General features: G+C 39.5%; 3 protein-coding genes across 8 annotated transcripts; 1 reads left to right on the top strand and 2 right to left on the bottom strand.

The window, feature by feature from the left end:
* On the bottom strand, nucleotides 1–4,044 carry grhpra (glyoxylate reductase/hydroxypyruvate reductase a). Its single transcript, XM_077533037.1, has 9 exons — nucleotides 3,697–4,044; nucleotides 3,370–3,500; nucleotides 3,131–3,203; nucleotides 2,934–3,050; nucleotides 2,528–2,616; nucleotides 2,318–2,419; nucleotides 2,051–2,186; nucleotides 838–968; nucleotides 1–757 (listed from the first exon to the last, which is right to left on the bottom strand). The coding sequence occupies exons 1-9, from the start codon at nucleotides 3,759–3,761 to the stop codon at nucleotides 636–638; spliced, it is 966 nt and encodes a 321-aa protein (XP_077389163.1). The 5' UTR covers nucleotides 3,762–4,044; the 3' UTR covers nucleotides 1–635.
* A 62-nt stretch (nucleotides 4,045–4,106) lies between these two features.
* LOC144026376 (protein phosphatase Slingshot homolog 3) lies at nucleotides 4,107–14,118 on the top strand. 5 transcript variants are annotated; one of them, XM_077533032.1, is made up of 17 exons: nucleotides 4,107–4,264; nucleotides 5,168–5,324; nucleotides 6,336–6,373; nucleotides 6,463–6,625; nucleotides 7,449–7,564; nucleotides 7,657–7,725; nucleotides 8,433–8,498; nucleotides 9,770–9,952; nucleotides 10,078–10,171; nucleotides 10,249–10,377; nucleotides 11,252–11,298; nucleotides 11,376–11,522; nucleotides 11,737–11,937; nucleotides 12,341–12,548; nucleotides 12,668–12,718; nucleotides 12,809–12,901; nucleotides 13,063–14,118. In XM_077533032.1, exons 2-17 carry the CDS (start codon nucleotides 5,277–5,279, stop codon nucleotides 13,198–13,200), a joined length of 1,791 nt encoding a protein of 596 aa, XP_077389158.1. In that variant the 5' UTR covers nucleotides 4,107–4,264; nucleotides 5,168–5,276; the 3' UTR covers nucleotides 13,201–14,118. The 5 variants fall into 5 exon arrangements, with proteins under 5 accessions (XP_077389158.1, XP_077389156.1, XP_077389157.1 ...); XM_077533030.1 differs by having other exon boundaries at nucleotides 12,656–12,718; XM_077533031.1 differs by having other exon boundaries at nucleotides 4,118–4,257; nucleotides 12,656–12,718.
* A 66-nt stretch (nucleotides 14,119–14,184) lies between these two features.
* mrpl18 (mitochondrial ribosomal protein L18) lies at nucleotides 14,185–15,630 on the bottom strand. Of its 2 annotated transcripts, none has more exons than XM_077533038.1 (4): nucleotides 15,367–15,630; nucleotides 15,079–15,250; nucleotides 14,672–14,906; nucleotides 14,185–14,594 (listed from the first exon to the last, which is right to left on the bottom strand). In XM_077533038.1, exons 1-4 carry the CDS (start codon nucleotides 15,446–15,448, stop codon nucleotides 14,517–14,519), a joined length of 567 nt encoding a protein of 188 aa, XP_077389164.1. In that variant the 5' UTR covers nucleotides 15,449–15,630; the 3' UTR covers nucleotides 14,185–14,516. The 2 variants fall into 2 exon arrangements, with proteins under 2 accessions (XP_077389164.1, XP_077389165.1); XM_077533039.1 differs by having other exon boundaries at nucleotides 15,079–15,247; nucleotides 15,367–15,627.
* Between the last annotated feature and the right edge of the window lie 93 nt (nucleotides 15,631–15,723).

Raw genomic sequence — 15,723 nt, 5'->3', positions numbered from 1 at the left:
TTTCAATTCAAATGTAATGTAATTGTTTATTCTCAGGAAAATGTTATACTATCAATTGGAATTGAAGTCAAATCTGGTTCTCTTCACCTTGAATTTATTCCTCATCTCCATGAGGCTTAAAGGGATACTTGACTCATTCAGCCATTTTCAGCAGTAAAAACTTAATATTTAGCCCAGAATTTGCTGATAACTTTATTTTTCATGTACAAGTAATACCTTTAAAAACACATTTTTTTAACTTGCTGTTGACTGAAGATGACATCACCTGCGCTGAGGAAGTAGCTAACGACTAATCATGGTTCACCTGTTTTCTAGGTTTGGTCATCAGACTGAACCATGATTGCTCATTACCTACTTCCTCAGCACACGTGATGTCATCTTCAGTCAACAGCAAGTTAAAAAAAATAGCTTCTAAAAGCATTAATTATACATGAAAAATAATTCTGGACAAAATATTAACTTTTTACTGCTAAAAATGGCTCAATGAGTCACGTAACCCTTTAAGGAAGTGTTCCTTTGTAACAGATCATATGCAAAGGACCTCGTGCACCCTGGTCTCAAATTGATGTCACGAAATGTATTCACTGCACCATCCAAGCAGCTGAAATGCACGGTAGCAGGTCCATTTCAGTTTTCTAGAAGCTGAGTTCACTGGGCATTTGTGTGCCCTGTAAACCCGCCAGCAGGTTTCGGGCTGCCAAGGAAGCCATGACGCCTCTCGTGGAGTAGGTGGCGCTGCCGATGTGCGGCAAAACCACTGTGATATGGAGCGAAAGTAGAATTGACTAAAAGAGGAAGCAGACAAAGACAGATCTAATTTTAACGCCGTTCACTCACCACAGTTTTTGAGTGTAAGAAGCGGGTGGTTTGTTGGTAGCGGCTCAGGTGTTGTTACATCCAGGCCGGCCGCAGCGATTTTTCCATTGGTCAGAGCCTCGTACAGATCCTCCTGGTTCACAACAGCTCCCCTTGAGAGTCAAACGTCAACAGACATCATTGTGAATCTATATGACAATATACAGTATAGTAGAAGGGTCTGGACTCTGCTGCTCTGGAGCCACATGTGACTCTTTCGGTCTCGTGTGGATCTCGAAAGAAAAAAATAAAATAAATCAAAGTGAATAATTAAATATTCCAAAAAAATTTCAGAGTTCACATTTTTAAAAGTTATCAGAAAAAGTAGAGGATGATGAAAAAAAGTTGCATAAAAGTTTTAAAAATTACCTAAAATGTCCAAAAAGGAAGAGGAAAAGAAGAAAAATACCATAAAATGTCCATGAAATTGCCAAAAATGTCAGGGAATTTAATAAAAATAATAATAATAATAATGATAAATCAGAATCTAAAATGTTCAAAATGTAACCAAAAATGTCCAAAAGCAAGAAAAAATGTCTTTAGAATTTCCAACAGTCAGAACATTTATTTAAAAAGAAAAAAAAAGGGCAGAAAAGTAAACATTTAAAAAGTAGCTATAAAATGTCTAAAAACAAAAGAAGAATTTGCAAAAATTACCATAAAATGTCCACACAATTGCAAAAAATGTCAGAAAATTGATAGCAAAAAAAGGCAGAAACAATGAAAAAAAAAAAAAATAGTCATCAAATGTCCCCAAAAAAAAAGGAAGAAGAAAGGAAGAAAAATCAAGAATGCAGAAATTTGACAAAGGCAGAAAAGTCTAAAAATGTATGAAAAATGAAGTCTGAACAATTACAAAAAAAGAAAAAATCCAAAAAGGTAAGACGAAAGGTACAAGAAAATTAATGCGTACGTATTGGATGCTGCTGTCGGATTTTTTTGTGTTGTGGTGCAGCTCCAATTAGCTTTTGTGCCCTGAGTACATTAGACTACCACTAACAAACAGTTTTCTTTATCACAATCTTCATGTTTCGTGGCTCTGCACACATTTTTGCTTATTTATTTGGCCTAAAATGGCTCTTCAGACAGGAAAAGTTGCTGACCCCTGTCGTAGTACAACCTCAGATGCAGTTGACTAAACATTTCACTGTAGAGGCTCATGAACGGTGTATACTTGCGATTCTTTCAAATGTACCTGCTTGTGTTGACGAAGACAGCAGTATTTTTCATCTTGCTGAAGAAGGCCTTATTACACAGGCCTTGGGTCTCTGGCGTCAGTGAGCACGAAACTACTATGAAGTCGCTCTCAGTCAAAAGTGTGTCCAGAGGAACTGATAAGCAAGTAAGCAAAAAGGCATATAGGGACTTAATTTGTGTCCCACACACTGTGCAGCTAAAATTTGATGTTGTTCTGCTCTGTCCTCAATCATCTTTCATGTTTATGCATCATTAGTTTTCTCACCAAACTCTCCGTCGAGCTCAGCAGCATAAGCTTTGGCTGTTCTCCCAGAGTAGAGTAGCCGTTTCACTCCAAACGGCATGAGGCGCCGGGCAATAGCCATCCCTGAACACAGATTATCATTTAACCGTCAGGCGGTTGTCCGAATTGACCGATAGCCGTCATTCAATCATGCAATTTAGATGATGTGTAACGGAAGGAAGGAATCCTCACCGATACGTCCCAGTCCAATGACTCCCACGGTGCTGCCTGAAAGTCCGTACCCGCACATCCAGAGTGGCGTCCAGGAACTCCAGCCGCCACTGTGAGATATTGTTTGGTGAGTGGGAAACATTAGAGAAAATAATTCTGCTTGAATATTAATGCAAAGTGTTAGGATGTACTGTACTGCAATGCAGCAGATACAGTATCGCGAGTATCTGTACTTGACTGGAAACTACTTTGTGTACAGAGATGCTTTTTTTCTCCCTTTCTGCCAAATTATCAAAACAGGAGCTAAATATAACACTTTTTTTTTTTTCTTGAATCCGTCTTATACACAAGTATACTTCGACATTACAGCGTGTGATTATTTTTTGCCATCTCTGCAAAAACTAGTTAGAGGAAATGTGTAACATACTTTTTTACTTCTTCCGCCGCTTCAGGTAATCTGCGAGCTGTGGCCAGGAGAAGGGCAATAGTCAATTCAGCTGTAGCGTCAGTCAGGACGTCAGGAGTGTAGCCGACACGTATGCCGCTGTTGAAAACAAATTAAATACATGATTAACAGTTTCCTCCTATATGTGGACACATTGTTTTGTGTATATAGTTTCTGACCGTTTCTTGATTTCGTCAAGAGCCAAGTGGTCGTATCCCACAGAAAAGGTGCTGATTACTTTCAGGTTGGGTCCTGTGATTCGGAATAAAGCAGTGGCTTCGTATATGAAATGTATAGGGTGTCCCAAAAGTTTTGCATCTTCATATTTAATAGTACTCTTTTCAGAATGTTCCAAGACTTACAATTTAGAGCATTCAGCACTGCAAAACAAATGTGTATGATTTGTTCAAAATAGTACCTGCAGCATCTAGAACATCAGCATCGATTTTATCTGTCAGCAGACACAAGAGACCGTGGGCTCCCTGCACACCTTTGAGAAGCTCTTTTCGTGGCACAGGACCGCCTGAGTCCCACAGACACACTTCACACCTGTTGTGAACCCAAGATGACATGAGCATTTCACGATAAACTTCAATTTGTCACGTGGATTGTTTTGTGCACGTAATCGGAAGTGTAACTGATTGCGAAACTACAGTGAATTGTTTGAAACTGAAAGGGCTGCGAGTATGCATTTAAAAGTAATCCTGCCATATTGTAATGAAAAACACATTAAAATGATGCATACACTCCAGACGTAGTCAGAATCTTCATCCCCTCAGGCGGGAGCTGCCTGGTAACGAAAACCTTCATAAGTTTCTTAATTACTTTAATCCTACTCAACCAGAAGTGTAAATTAAATCCTTTATCGTGCGCGCACACGGGAAACGTGTGTAGTATTTGGTACAATTGCGGCTAGTTAATTACAAATCTTTCCCGACAACACATACATGCTTCCCGGAAGTGACCACCCCTTACGTTAAATCCTGAAAGCATTTTTTTTTTTAACACTTTATCCGTACCTTAAATATACATACGTTTGCGTTTACGTATCGTATTTGTCGTATTAAAATTAAATAATCGTGTTTAATAATTTCTGAACATGTTAGCATAAAATATAGTAGGCAGGAGGATTTTGCGTAGCTGTGTCGTATCCACACAATGGTTTACATACGTAATGTGCGTATGTATGACGACACCACTGGAGTAGCGAACACAACCGCTGTCAGCGCCCTGCTCAGTCTCCTCCTCGAGGTTGGCACTAGGCTACAAGCAGACGGAAATAGGTCTGGGACACAGGCTTGTAAACGTAAGAGGTGTGCTTTTTTCCCCCCCTCATGTTTTCCTCCGTTTTTGTTGTTGTTGACAGAGCTGCTAATTTGAAGCATGAGCTACCGCTAGCTGCAACAGGCTAACATAAACAAGGTTTCCAGTGAATAGCTAGTCAGTCGGAAATAAACACATCTAAACCTGACTATTCATTCGTATGTCGTGTTGTTGCTGTTGTTTTTAAATATAAACTCTTGGTACTTTTTTTGGTTAAAGCTTACTAAATGTATAACGCATCATAAACATCATAGAAAACAAAAGTTTAAGATTGCGTACAAATTCGTGTTAGATTATTTGATATCAATCTTATGGGAATGTTTAAATCGTGCGATTCTTTTCACCCAATTTAGTTTTTTAACAAACTATAGAGGCGCAACAATTAATCAATTATCAAATTTATTAACAACTGCTTTGATAATCGATCAGTTAGACATCTTGCATGACAGAAAAATTCTCCAAATCTTCTGAATTTCATTTTTTTTTCAATGGCTATATAGTCCCTTCTTTCCTATTTGTGTTTTTCCTCTTGGAGTCTCATGCGAAATCATCTCTATTATCAATAGTTTATCCTGGTTAGGTCGGTATACATATCTTTGTTATGTTATAGTCTTCTGTCAATTTTCACTTCCACTTCTTATGCAAAAAAACATGGAACGGAACTGTCAATTGCATTAGCTTTCTGAAATATTCACAATTTCTCAGTCTTACATCCAGTTGGAGGCATTATTAGGCAGGCATTATTATTATTATTATTATTATTATTATTATTTTAACACTATTAATGCATATTTATTCCATATCACAGAACATGATAAAAGACACATTTTATGATAGGATTGACCCATTTATTCATTTAATGGATGCATTCACTCATGTTTGTCCTTCCATAGGAAAGATTGTACGAGTGTCTATACCTGCATGTTTTTGGCCCAAGGAACCTGCAAAACTTGTCTGAGCTTGCCAGCAGCACGTTGAGCGGAGCGAAACCTGCACTGTGCAATGGCTCTGTTGACTCTGCACAGGATCCCCTCCATCAGCGCTGCTCCTGTGAGTCATCCCCAGTTCTCCACGCCTTGTAGTAGTCCATCAAGCGAGTCTTTTTGCATCACGCCTTCACTGTAAGATGCTCTGCTTTACCAATATATAAATTCAGAACACCAACACAAGTCTGCTCCAGGACACCATATCAGTAGAATAACAATATTTTGTTTTCATAGGATTAGAGAGCAAACATTCCACAGATATTCTGTGAATTCATCAAAGCTGATTCATATCATGACAGCTGAGATGGTGCAATCGGGTCACTTCCTGTCTGTCTCAACGCTTGCTGTGTCATCAGCTTTTGCCTCATGACTTGCTCATCTTCCTGCGTTCATCCATCGTTAAACAAATATCATTCAACTTAACAGCCACAGGTGATTTGTGTCTCAACTAAGCTGGAGTCCAAGTCTCATTTCTGCATATTTTATCATAGATGCTTATCATGCTGCTATCTTAACTTGTGTCTTCTTCTTTTTCTTTTCCTTCTCCTCCCTCAATTGCCCATCATTCATTTCCTATAGCTCCTGCCCAGTCTTCCACTTATTTTTTTTTTTCTCTCCTTGACTATGTCTGGACTTGTCAGTTGCGTAACAGGTAATGTTGCTGTGTCACATTTCTTTTTTCCTGAAGCCCCTTTAATAAGTTTAGCTATAAATGGCTCTCCTTTGTATTGGGTTTCTATTTTCTCTGCCATTCTGTTTCGCTACCAGACTTTTTATCCATCCCAAACACCCTTGCTTATTCGCCACTATCTCTGTCTGTCTCCTCACTCCAGGCTTCCACTGCACCTTATCAGTGTTGTCCCGCAGTTCACCCTCAAAATGACAGATCACTTTCCCCCCAGCTATTCATATACCAAATTTGGATATGGTCTTCTATGGTTAAAATACACACATACCACTTTCAAAGGGAAAGACATCCCCGGCCCCTCCCAGTTTAAAGCAACATTAAAGCGTAGTTAGATAAAGTATAAAGTTATACTCCAAGTTCTTCTCATGATTTATTTGATCTCTTCAGGATGAAACCACCCAAAGAAGAGGGCGATTTCAGAAAAGGTACGTTGACCACCGCATGTTTTCCACTACAGAAACCTCATCCCTTTATGAGCCAGTGAAATATAATAATGTGTCTTGTTGGTCATCAGGGAGAGCTTTGCCCTCGTGAAGGGAGCAGTGCTTCTGCTGGACGAGGCCCAGAGAGATGATCTTCACGAGGAGACGCCACCTCCCCAGAAACAAGAAGACAAGCGTCACAGACACATTCACGCCATGGTTGAGCAGCTTCGACCAGAGGATAGCATCAAGCTGGTGAGGGTTCATATTTACACATGTATTTATTGAATACCCCCCCCCCCCCCACCACCACCACCACCAAAATGCTGGAGATGTGACGTGTTGTATCGGTTGTTTTACAATGACTCTGTTGTCAACTTGAGGGATAGCCTGAAGTCGCTTCTGCACATGGTCAGTCACATGAGCTTTCAACATGTTATGGATGCTTTGTAACCTGAGTTCCAGAAATCCCCCTAAAGAGTTTTGAATTCATTTGCATGCATGCCCATTACAAGCACATGTGTGTAAGACATTTTTAAAATCAAGTTTTCACAAATATAATAATCTTAATTTGTTATTGACACTGACATTGAGGTATCTGTTTAATTATATATTTGTTGCTATAGTGTTAAGAGTTGTTTTCAATATTTTGTTCACGCTTTTCAGCGAATGGTGACACCGGAGTACTGGATAGACCAGTTATCCTATTGTGCTAATCCAAACAGAGAGTTGTTATCTTTCTAGAGGTGCGATGTTTGATGCTGTTCTCGCATTGCATCTGATTAAAGTCATTCACTGCCAGCCCAGTTAAAAATTGACCTTTGACGTCTTTAGACGTCATTGGCAGGGAATGAGTGAAGTAATAAAAAAGAAGACACGGTTGTTGTTAAAATGAAACTACAAGAGCTGTCGTGACTTATTATAAGCTTTATTTATTTATTTTAGTATTTATTTTTTATTTTCATTTCTTATTATTATTAATCTATTTATTTATTTATTAGTATTTATTTTTTATTTTAATTTATTATTTATTCATTTATTTCCAAAATGCATCACTTCCTTGCTTCCTTCCTTGCAGGCCGTGCAGCTGGAGTCGGTCAGCACGGTCCGTGTCAGGTACCTTATCGTTGTCTCCACGCTCGCGAACAAAGACGAGGCCATCTTGCTCGGCATGGATTTCCCCAAACAGGACAGGTGCGTGCGTGCAACCGACCGCAACACCCAAGTTGACAGCCGCTTCACAAAATGGCTTCATCGGCCAATTTTGTTGATCTTTTTGTTTTCAGTAATGAGTGTACCATCGGCTTGGTTCTGCCCGTCTGGAGCGACACACAAGTGTATCTGGACGGAGATGGGTAAGAGCAGACGTCTTGCTTTAAGATTTTAGAAGGCATGAGAATTTTGAAGTTGTTTTTATGATGTCATGTGTGGATTAAACATACTTAAATACTTTGCTAACAAAACTTCAACAAGAGCTCACACCAGTGAAAACAAAACTCCCTTGAGGGAGTAGCAAGAGAATGAATAAGGGCTTAAATAAAAATGTCAGAAATATGCAGCACAGACTCAGAGCTGCTGTGTTTCTGGCCGGAGAAAATACGAACAAGGAATGTTGCTATTTATGGAGCTGAATCATTCCCCATGAATTGTAACCGCTCCTATCATTTACTCGTGCTCTTACATAAGCCTCCGAGTCCTATCATGTGAAATCATTTGGCGCTGACTGTGTGGATGAGGATGAGGTTGAAGTGCATGAAAACGTTCCAAACGCTGTTTTCGCGCTGCTCCTCTGTCACATGCTGTGTCACACGTGACCTTTTATCACATCGATTCTCATCATATCCACTTGCACCTCCAACTGTGGTCATTAGCTTTTTACACATTTCACTCGTCACTCTTATTTCACACTAGTAATTGTTGCGAATTGACGCTGAATAATTTCATCGTCTTTTTGGGCCAGACTGTTTATTGTACTTTGTCAGTATCATTTCCCTTTAACCCGCCGTAGTCAAACTCTGTTTCTTTCTTTGACTTGATCATGTTTCTGTCTCCTCCTTAACAGTGGTTTCAGTGTCACATCAGCAGAAGAAACCAGAATTTTTAAGCCGGTTTCCATGCAGACCATGTGGTAAGTCTAAATATAAACACGACATTAAAACTAAACATATAGACACAATTCATACATATGGGCAATTTAGAGACTTCTGTTAACATACGTGTTTGGGATGTGGGAGAAAACAAAAGAACCCGCACAAGCATAATTTTGTGTTTACAGTGTATACTTTATCTATTTACATCTTCTCTTCGGTGACCCATATATGATATTACTGTGCTTACTTGTTTATTAAACACCAGAAGTAAACTGCATGCGTGTGGACACACCCAAAACACAGATAAACAACCGTACACTCCATTATAGAAAGAGAAGTAATAATATTAATATTAGTTATTTTTTGCATTATGTATCATTTTTGTTTGGCCTTGATTAATTCTTCCTAATAGATGTCAAAATTAAATAACCACTACTGACTATGGTCAGCCATTTTAGTCTGTATTTAATGATTTATGCCAGGGGTGTCCAAACTTTTTAGTTTGAGGGCCACATATAGAGAAATGAAAGGATGCAAGGGGCCACTTTAAAAAAAAAAAAAGAATGTCAACGTTAATCTATTAAGAACACTAAAATGAAACAAGTAAGCAATTATTCACTGTATTTTCTAGTTTATTTACTAAATGCGTGGCAGCTTTCTGTTAAATTGATAAGGCAAATGTTTTAGGAATTTTTAAGATGATGTAATTGTTTTGTTTCTTTTAACCCGTTACAAAAATAAAATTAAAAAAAGAGAAAAAAAAAGATGTTGGGGTTGCCCTCAGCCTTATATCCCACTAGACTCGATCCAACCCTGCACTGATAAGCAGCCGAATCTGAGCTCCACAATCGGAAACAAAACAAGAGCAAACTGTGCAGATGGACAATGACCCGAAACAAACTGCAAAAGTAACCAATTTTTTATTTTTTTTTAAGGCAAGGAAGTGGAATATTATTCAATGGCCTGACCTGGATTTGGATGCCAATACCCTCATATTAAAGCTAAAACTTTCATTTCAAATGTATGATGGCGTTTAAGCCCAAATAGATGAGAATTTTGTTCATGTCACATTTATGTATCTAACCGTACACTCCTTTCCAAAAAAAAATTGAACCATGAGAGAAATAATAGTAGATAAACATATCAGTTTTTTTCCCCCAGGTATTTAAATCTAGATAAGATGCCCACTTATTTCTACCCGTAAGATGCCATCTTGTACTATAAGTTGTGTACCAGAGCCAGATGTAAATACTTAGAAATTAAAAATAAGAATGAAATAAATTAAATCAATACATTTCCCTACCACCAGGTCAGTCCTGCAGTCATTGCACGGCTGTTGCGAGCGGGCCGTCAAAGGCGCCGTGATCCCGGGCTGCGGCCTGGAGTGGGCCCAGCACTACCACCGGCACATCGAGTCGGATCGCTTCTGCCTCAACGAGTGGGAGGCCATGAATGACTTGGAGTCGGTCAGGAAGGACAGCGACTGTCAGAGGTAAAGATGGCGGAATTACTCCTGGGAGAGGAAGAAATTCAGTCTCACGCTCTGTTTGGAATAAGCGGCTTTAACATCGTGATCGTATGGAATGACTCAAGGGACTCTGTGTGTTTCATTTGCAGTAGTGCAGACAGAACCTCGAAAGAGAGGCTGATCAAGGAGCACCTGAGAGACATCATGAGGACAGAAGATCTGGATAACCTCACATCTAAGATGGTACTACTTGATAGAGGCACAGAGAGAGAGAGAAAAAAAATGATGACAGTGGTTTAACCCACCCTCGCCCGTTGTAGGTCCACACGGCTCTGAAGACTCGAATCGGCTTCGACATGAGGCCGTTCAAGGAGTACATTGACAATGAGATCCTGGTCACCATGGCTCAGATGGACAAACCATCCAAGATTTTTGACTACCTTTACTTGGTGAGTGAATGATTTTATTTTGAAACAGTATCAAGAAGCCTTCATTTTGTTTTGCTGAGTCTCATCAAGCTGCTCTCAGTGATTTCCAAACTCTGTGCAGCGGAACTCGTTCACTGCCATTGACGGCTATAGACGTCAAAGATCCGTTTTAACTGGAATGGCAGTGAATGAGTTTCAGCAACAGATATTTGAGCAAAAACTGTTCAGCAACACATGTAGACAAACAAAATATCAGTAATCACAGATAGGGCTGGGCAATAAATGAATTAATTAAATTCAATTTAACAAATGTAATTGTCAAAAATTTGCTAAATCGTAAAATTGAATTTTGTCTCCTGGATTATTAAAAAACTATTGTTCTTAAGTAAAATAAATGTTTTTGGGGTTTATTAGTCATAATTGTCCTGAATGACTGAAAAAAAAATCAAGATTTTATTTTTGGGCCATATTGCCATATATTATATTATTTATCTTCTGTGAAAAATAGCAAACTTGATTTACTGGGTCACTTGGACTATAAAAAGAGAATTCTTGAGCCAATTTAAGACTACAAATTGAATTGCTTAGTTAATCCAAAGTGAATATATTTAAATTAATTTATTATGAGTTCATTAAATTTGATATAATCACATGAATTAAGTTAAGAAAAAGTGAATATATTAAATTTAATGAACTCATAATAAATTCAACTCAATCATGTGTTACCAATTGAAGCATTTTTTTTAAGTTGGTCAAAAATTAAATTTGCAATGTTAATTTGGTTCAACAATTCTCTTTTTTAGAGTGTGGTGGGAGGAAACACTTCTTGATGCATTCTCAATCACACTGACCTTTTTTTTTCCTTTTTTTTTTTTTTCCCGCTCTCTGCTTTCAGGGCTCCGAGTGGAACGCAGCCAACATCGAAGAGCTGCAAAAAAACAAGTCTGTTTTTTTTTCTTCTTTGAAGCGCTGCATTCTGCCATCTCTTATCGTTTTTCATTCTAACACTCTTTTTACAGCATGGGCTACATTCTGAATGTGACGAGGGAGATCGACAATTTTTTCCCAGAATCCTTCACCTACATGAACATCCGAGTGTATGACGTGGAGGCCACTGACCTGCTGTCCCACTGGACCGACACGTACAAGTTCATCAACACTGCAAGGTAAGAACACACATTACGTGTTTACCGACAAATCACTTTTGAGCCACAAACATAAAAGGTTTACAATGCCCCGGAGACTTTTGAAATATTCGGTGTTCTAGTCTATTGATGTTTTTATTCTCTAACTGTGCTGTGTCAACAGCGCTTAAGAAAATAAATGCACCCTTGCCATTTTGAACTCGCTAACATTGTCCAACTTTTTGTTGACTTGCAGGAAGAGCGGACAGGCGGTGTTGGTGCACTGCAAGATGGGCGTGTCCCGTTCCGCGTCCACCGTGATCGCCTACGCCATGAAGCAGCAGCGCTGGTCGCTGGACGTGGCGTTGGCCTACGTGAGGGATCGCCGCTCCGTGGTCAAACCCAACGACGGCTTCATGAAGCAGCTGCAGACCTACGATGGCATCCTCAACGCCAGGTCAGAATTGAAGTCAGACGGTGAAGTGCAGGGCGTCCAAAAACTTATAAATACGTTCGATTTTAAATGTTTGAAGTGTCCCAAAGACGTATTTATACGTTTGTTTGTTTGTTTTTTGTTTTTATGCTAATCCATACAGAAGGCGTTAACGCAGCCTCTCTACTGCATATACATATAAATGGAAATAAAAACAACAAATATGTATATATATATATATATATTATATATATATATATATATATTATATATATATATATATATATATTATATAAATTTACCATAAAATGTCCACAAAATTGCTAAAAATGTCAGAAATTTATAGTAAAAAAAAGACAGGGAAAATAAATAAATAACATAAAAAAAAATCTTCAAAATATTTTTGAAATCTTTTCCCTCATTGCAGCCAGCAGCGTCACAATTTACTCTGGAGGCGAAAGTCCAAAGACCAACGGCAGAAATCTGAACGCAAAGACGACGAAGAGAAGCCAGACGACGACGACGAGGAGGAAGAGAACACGGATGAGGAGGAAGATGATGAAGAGGAAGATGAGGGACTTGACGAGGGCGACATCACAGAGAGTAGTGATGAAAAAGAGGAGTCTGGGGAAGAGGTAGTATTATTTTAATTGTTTTATTTTTGTTTTGGTTTGGGTTTCTTTTTCTTCTTTTTTTTTGATCGTGTAGTCTGCATTCATGTTCCTTTCCCTAATCTTTTGAGGTGTTTGCACAGCCTGATCCCAACCAGGAAGCTGAGCAGACAGCGCCACCTGTCATCATCACTGTAAACACAAACACTCATGTAGCATCTCACACTCTAAATATTAAAAATAATAATAATAATAAAAATGAATTTTCCATCTCTCCACCCAAGGCTCCAAGTGTCAGCCGCAGTGGCAGGATGAACCTGTTTTCCCTCATGCAGTCCATTAGCGAACTAGACGATGTGGACAAAGGATGCAGTCAGGTAAACGGCTTCAGTCGTAACAACCAATCACAGCTCACTTGATTTCTGAGTTTGGTCATGTGACATTCACAAGCTGAGCCCTGATTGGTGGATACCCGAGCAACCGTGATGTCATTTTCAGAGATTGATAACTCACGTCTCCTCATCTGTTCTTTTCAAAGCTGCCGGCCAGTCCCCGTCGATCGCCGCGACAACGGAGGCGGAGCCACAGCCGAAAGGGTTTGATTCACCAGAGCGCCTGTGTGGATCTGTCACCCGAACCGAGGAGTCTCCCGGACGCCGCTCAAGACAAACCTTGAGGCAGTCAGAGGAAAACCTTTTTTTTTTTTTTTTTAAAGAACCCGAAGGAACAGAACTTTTTATTACATGGCAAGGAGGATTTATTAGTTTATTACATGATGCAAGTTTCAAGTTAAGTCCCGTTTTTGCATATCCGTGTCGTGCCATTGAACTGATGGTTCACTGCTGATGAGAAGTTGTTTGCACTGCTGCAGTATTTGAGCGACACATCGACTGGCTCAGACTTGTCCGTTTAGTGTTTGGACAACATTTCAACACTCCAGATGACAACTATGCAATTTTTAATAACATGCTGCCACTGAAGGTTTTTTTTTTTTTTTTGTCCTATCAGAAGAGTCATGTGACTCTCACTAAGTCTCCCTGAAGGTTTTACTAGATGTATTTTATGGACCAAGTCCGGGCCAGTTTTATGGTGCGCGCCTCTGTCAGTAGTCTATTCCAATGTGCCAATGAATATATCCAATTGAAAATGTCAAATTTATGTTTTACATATCTGATTACAGCTGTATGAGTGCCTTTTAGCAGAGAATGATGACACTGTTTATAGGCACCCACATGCTCAGATTTCACCATTTCGGGTCTTTGCATGTTGTTGCATGGATAAATAACTGCTGATGTTTTGTACCAGCCTGTGAAAAATTATCATTCAGGTATGCAGTCATGTGTATTTATACTTTGATTATTCCATATCCAGTTTGTAGGCTCTCTAGATGCTGATCTGATTGTTTCGCCCTCACTAATAGCTCATTTTTTATCTTGCACGCACCTTATTATCCAACACATCGGATGGCCTGAGCCAACATCAAGCTGTATTGTGATGAATACTGTTTTATAAGCACTGTCCACTTCTGATGTGTTTAACTCCACTGTATGCAGCTCACTCGTGTGTACAAGCAAAATTAAATCAACGAACATTGGTTTCTATTTAGTTATTGGGGTAGCACTTTGGCCTCAGTTTTGAGGTTTGGATCTCAGTCAAATAGTGCCAGTATCAGTTTATTATGCAATCAGGTTAGAGTACATTTCCCATTTTTTATCTTCCCCATTAAAACTTGTTTTCCAATGAAGTTGTAGCATTAAAAAGTAAATGAAATGATATGAGTCTAGTTTATATCACAAAAAAACCTACATTTCAACAGGGGTGTGTCGACTTTATCTACTTTGTGATTTCAACCATGGGTGTAAATGCCTTTTTCGCTTAATGAATATTTGGTAACACTTTATTCATAATAACAGCATATTTTAAGTCATTGTATCCTTATGGTGGCAATTTCACCACAAGAATTTTACAAAACCGTTGACAAGAGCCTTGGATTTATAATCCAATGTATTTCCTTCTGGGTTCACTGAGGATGATTCCTCCATCTTTCATTGCTGTTCTGAATGACTGAACCTGCACAAGACAAAAAATAAGCACGTCAACAATGATGTAGGTGAAACGTCTGTAGCCAAGAGTTACGCTGCACTTACAGCATCTGAGCGATGCGTCCAGGGAATGGCCCTGTACACCATCCTGGTGATGCCGGCCTGCTTGCATCGATGCGCCAGCACCTCGCCCACGGCATGACATGCCGCCACGCAGTTTGTGGAGGGTAGATCCTTCTTCAGCGCCCACTCTTTGGTCGAGCACGATAGCACCGGGTCGGGCGAGGTGCAAGAGAAGATCTGAGCCGTCACATATTTTTGAGTGCGAGAAAACACCAACCTGGAGAGAGCGAGCGCAAACAAAATTCCTTGATAACAATTACTACTTTCCTATTATACAGGGCTTGGGTCCCATCTTGTGGTATTTTAGAGCATAGGCATATAAGGAATCCACGAATATTGAACAGCGAATATGCAGGGGAATCAAAACAGACCATAAACTGATTACTGACCTGTGGTAGAACTCGCGGTGAGGCCATGTCGTCTTCCAGCCGCGGTCCTTCACCGCCAGGCCCATTCGCTCCAGGGTCCGCGGGTTTCGGTTCTTGAAAGTCGGGTTCACGGACTCGTTTTCCACCATCCAGGGCTCTGGCTCAGTGACCGACTGTGTCACACACCTAGCTGCTTTCCATAAAAACAAACGTAGACTCACTCGTTACATGCTAAATAAGTAAAATACGGTTCGTTTGAAATGTTACTTAAGCCGTGATAAAATTATAATTGAAATTATATTACGTTACCTGGTTGAATTGTGACCACAGAACATCGCTCAATTTGACCCAACAGTAGACGAACGCCTCGACTCATGTGGCTCAATGCCATTTCAGCACAAACTTACTCAAACCACATTTGGAAATGTACTATCATTCAAGTAATCAAAACGCATTTACTAAAAATAAAACCAGCATATGTGTAATTCTTGTTGCTCAGTGAAGTATCACCGGCGCCATGTTTGACATTCACGCTACATCCGGGTACGCCCTTTAAAATAGGAACTGACAGAAACATCGGATTTAGAGAGCCAGCCAAACTTTCCGCTTTATTACATACGACGCTAAGTTACGAACGCCGTACTCCGTTTTCATTTGATTGTTTTA

Source organism: Festucalex cinctus, chromosome 9, assembly GCF_051991245.1.
Source record: "Festucalex cinctus isolate MCC-2025b chromosome 9, RoL_Fcin_1.0, whole genome shotgun sequence".
NCBI lineage: Eukaryota > Metazoa > Chordata > Actinopteri > Syngnathiformes > Syngnathidae > Festucalex > Festucalex cinctus.
This window is presented reverse-complemented; position numbering and strand designations above follow the sequence as displayed.